Raw genomic sequence first — 4,102 nt, 5'->3', positions numbered from 1 at the left:
TGTCAGTGGGGGGCGGGGCGCAGCGGTCGCCCGCGGCCGCTGAGGGGGGAGCCCCGCCGGGCCCCGAGCGCCTCGCCTTCCCTGTCCCTGGGGGTCTCTCAGAGGAAAGCCGAGGGGCAGTACGCTTTTTGCCCCTTTTTTCAGGGAGAGGGGGACCCCCTCCCCCGGGTTTTCAGAGGGCTAAGACCCCAGCCCGGTCCGTGTGCGAGGTCTGGGTTGGCAGGAGGGGTTTGGCTCCGAAGATGAGCTCGTCGGAGGAAGAACCGAGCGATCATGCAGTCAGGCACGGCAGTGCTTAGCTGTAACCCGACCCCGTGTTAAAAAGCTTTCCAGAAAAGCTGAAAGTACTTCTTATTTACAGGTTTCCTCTTACAAGACCTGATCTTTGCAAGAAATGGGAAGCTGCTGTTAAAAGGAAAAACTTCAAGCCAACCAAGTATAGCAGCATTTGTTCAGAACACTTTACTCCCGATTGCTTTAAAAGGGAATGCAACAACAAGCTTCTGAAAGAAAATGCTGTGCCCACAATATTTTGTTATACTGAGCCCAGTGAAAAGGTAAACCCAAAGCACTCGTAGTTTAAGGTACTGGAATGCACGTGCATGTTGCTCATATCAGTTTAGCAGGGCTTGGTGTAGCAGAGCGGCGGGGAGAAGATGCAGATTGTGAAGGATACTGGCTGAGTATGTGCACCTGGAGGCTCCTGGAGGGCTGTGGTGGCTGAAACACGTCCAACAGCTGTCCTCATTTGCTTTGACAAGAGCAGAGATGTATGCTGTCCGAGGCTCTGGAGCAGGTAGAGCATTGTACAGACAGGCAGTAGCTCTGATCTGCGCTTGTGTGCATACGCAGAAGCCTGAGCAGCATAACTTCGGTTAAAACCTTGTGCTGAATTAAATGGAACAGCAGGAAAGCAAGAAAGTATTGCCCTGTAGTTAAGTTGTCAACTGTATTTGTGGCATATTCGGAGTTTTAGAGAGCCTTCAACAGTGCTTGCAAATTGCACTGTACTCTCCCATGGTGACTGGTGGCTACTGCTAACGTTGAAGAGATGATGTACCTTAGTTCTGAAACTTAACTCTCCTCTCTAAAGGGCTCTGTACTCTGGCTTCGCAGAGTTTACGTGAGATGCAGAGGGGCAGAACAGTAGCTGCACCTGCTATCTGTCTGTGCTGAAACCATCTCTGTCTTGCCTTAACGGTTACCTTGGGTTCATTAGCCAGACTGGTCCCTAACTTCTGTCTCTGAACTTGTGATGGTAGTCTCCTGTGAGATGTATTGTTCACTCACTGTGCTGCTAAAGCAGCTTACCGTAAGATACAAATCGGTTCTGAGTTCTTCCTTCCTGATGTAATAATTGCAAGACGAGAACAGAAAAGATTGATTCTTAACTCCTGTTAAGGATACAAAATACTAGATCTCTTGTCACTTTGCCATAGAGGAAGGGGCAAAGAGGAGAATGGATATGATAGGTCTAGGGGGTGAAAGACTGTAATGGGATGAAGTGCACAGAGGAAAACTGGGACTTTTGCTTGTTTGATTTTTCTCTTTATATACAATACTGGATTTGATGGAGAAATAAAAAGGGAATGTATTTGAAAACTGAAAAGTGGCTAGTAACAGAGAAGAGAATATAAGCAGAAGGTATATGAGGAAAGACGGACAATTTCCAGGTAAATACAGCTGTGTTACGTTTCTTGTTTGATTACGCTTCCCTGCTGTCTGTACGACACACATTTTCTTTGTCATGTGTAAAATAGTTGCAGAATTTTTTACAGCCTGAAAGCTGAATGGGTGTATAGGGTGATCTGCAAAAGTGCGATTGGTGCAGCAGGATTAGTGGTGAGCCACATTCCCCATTTCATTATCATGCCTGGATCTACAAAAACACAAAAGAGAGCCTTTTAATTATGGAGAAGGATTTAGTGCTATTCCTGTTTGTCTCACAGCACTTTTAAATGGACTGCCACATATCTTCAAGAAATAACGTAGTAACAGAATACCACCACAATAGTATACAATAGTATACCACCACAATAGTAGCGGTTGTTCTGGAATTGAATCCACACTGATTTTGAAATACAGCTTTTTATCTTTTGCATTATGTAATTTGACATACTTTCTTTTTCATTACTTATGTCTTCAGAGAATCATTTTTTGGCTGTAAGAAGTAATTAGAATTCACTTATGATGTGTCAGTGATACCAATGATCTGTTCTCCGTGATACGTTGTGACAATAGTAATGTATTTATAGAGGTAGCATGTGCTGGATAAGCTGCAAATGGAAGTCTCTGTGTGAATTCAGCTGTCCAGCAATGACCTGATTTTTGCTTGTGCTTCCAACAAGGGTGAATTTCTCTTTGCCAATTGCATCTTTGCCTTGTAATTTTTTAGTACAAGAGTTTGAAAGTGATAGCTGATAGGGTCAAACTCTCTAGAATATTCATGTGAGAATTAGATAGGCACACTGTTAGCAGCGATTTCTTATAATTGTGAAAGAGTGGTAGTTGGCTGGTTTTGTACCTTAAAGTGATCAGTAATATTTGCATATGAAACTTCTTTCAACAACAATCAAAACCGCCTTCTTCAGTTCCTGTCTGCCAAGTGTTGTAGTTTGTACAAGAGGGATATTGAGCCCCCAATATCAATGTTAGCTTGTTTGCATGTTAAGTCAAGGAAGTTAATGACATGACCTTCAGATCTGATGAGCTTGATATTTAGATGATGAGCATTGTCAGCTGCTCTTATAGTCAACATTGTCCCTGTCCTTATGCTTTTATGTGTAGTAATAATATTGGCAACAGGTGGGTAGTTAGAAAATTCGTTCAGTGCCTCTTTCACTGAGAAAGTCTTAGGCTTTCTTTTTGACAGGCAATATGCAAGCTCTTTTGTTTAAACAGTGCTTTTTTTTTATCAACATGTGCACAGCAGCATTTCTGAATTATACTGCATTCCTTTGGGGCAGAAGGAATCTGATTCTCTGCTCTGGCCTGTACTCAGGTGGTGAGGGATCCGTGTTGTCCTGAACCGTACAAGTAAACCTATCGAGAGCAGTATGATAAAGACTTCAGTTTCGTGTGGAGTTGAGCCAATCGATATTCTGCTGCTGCCAAAAGGGAGAATCGTGCTTCTCCCTTCTCCATCCCATCTGCCAGCCGTGCAGTCCTGTTTCTCACTCCTTCCACACACCAGCACAGGTGTAGGTCATACTTCGTGTTGCATTGCTTTGACTTTTAATAAAGGACAGAAGAATTCTGCAGTGATGGTGGGAGAGTGAATAGCTTTCTGTCATCTTAGCAACTTACTATGTTTGAGCAAAGAGTAAATACCAGGGCTGGGAGGGCTGCTTTGCTCTTGAAGAGCTGTTTATTTTGGCTCATCACGTCTCTTGAAACCAAACCCTTATGCTATAGCCCGAAAGCAGTGACACAGTGCCTTCCAGTTGTTGAGAGGCAGGCCTTGCTGTGCCTACCTCTCTGCTCTGCTAGCTTATCAGCCCCCGCAGTAGGTGACCCTTATTTTACCTCAGCAGATGATCATCTGCTTCTGCTGTGTTTTTGATTAAGTTAGCTGATAGGTTCAAAGTATATAATGGTAAGATGCAGCAGAAAGAAGGAGAGACAAAGGGGAATGGGGTGGCAGTGATGAGTTACTAGGTCAGCTGAACTCCTTTTTAAAGACCTGCAGCCTGTGTTCCTGCTTCTTAGCTAATTGTGGATATGTATTTGACCTAAGTCTTCAAGTGAGAGTAATTGCTACGTTCTTCAGTTTTTTATTTATTTGAAACATGAAGGACTTGAGTTTCAAGAGCCCTGAAAACGAAGCTGCTTAAAAATATCTCCAGTTGACAAGCCAGACAAAACAGGCCCAGAACTGTTTGTTAATTTTGAAAATGTAGGCTTTGAAATTTATTTTATTAATTCAGTCTTGGTTGTTTATGTTATTCTGGGGCTGTAGTAAGGGAGTTGTGTTGTAAACAATGTTAAGCATGAAAACGTACTTTTTTTTCTTGTTGTTTGTAGCCTGAAGAATTAGAACAGCCACCAGAAGATCCACTACCGCCGCCTCAGCCCACGCCACCGCAGCCGCCCAACCCAACAC

At 43.5% G+C, this 4,102-nt stretch overlaps 1 protein-coding gene across 1 annotated transcript in view; it reads left to right on the top strand.

The window, feature by feature from the left end:
• THAP1 (THAP domain containing 1) overlaps nt 1-4,102 on the top strand; it is a 7,140-nt gene that overhangs the window by 1,971 nt on the left and 1,067 nt on the right. The window contains exon 2 of the mRNA XM_009274667.2: nt 305-557. Coding sequence (XP_009272942.1) covers nt 305-557 — 253 coding nt within the window. The remainder of the gene's footprint in view (nt 1-304; nt 558-4,102) is intronic.

This window comes from Aptenodytes forsteri, unplaced genomic scaffold (assembly GCF_000699145.1).
Source record: "Aptenodytes forsteri isolate BGI_AS27 unplaced genomic scaffold, ASM69914v1 Scaffold224, whole genome shotgun sequence".
Taxonomy (NCBI): Eukaryota; Metazoa; Chordata; class Aves; order Sphenisciformes; family Spheniscidae; genus Aptenodytes; species Aptenodytes forsteri.
This window is presented reverse-complemented; position numbering and strand designations above follow the sequence as displayed.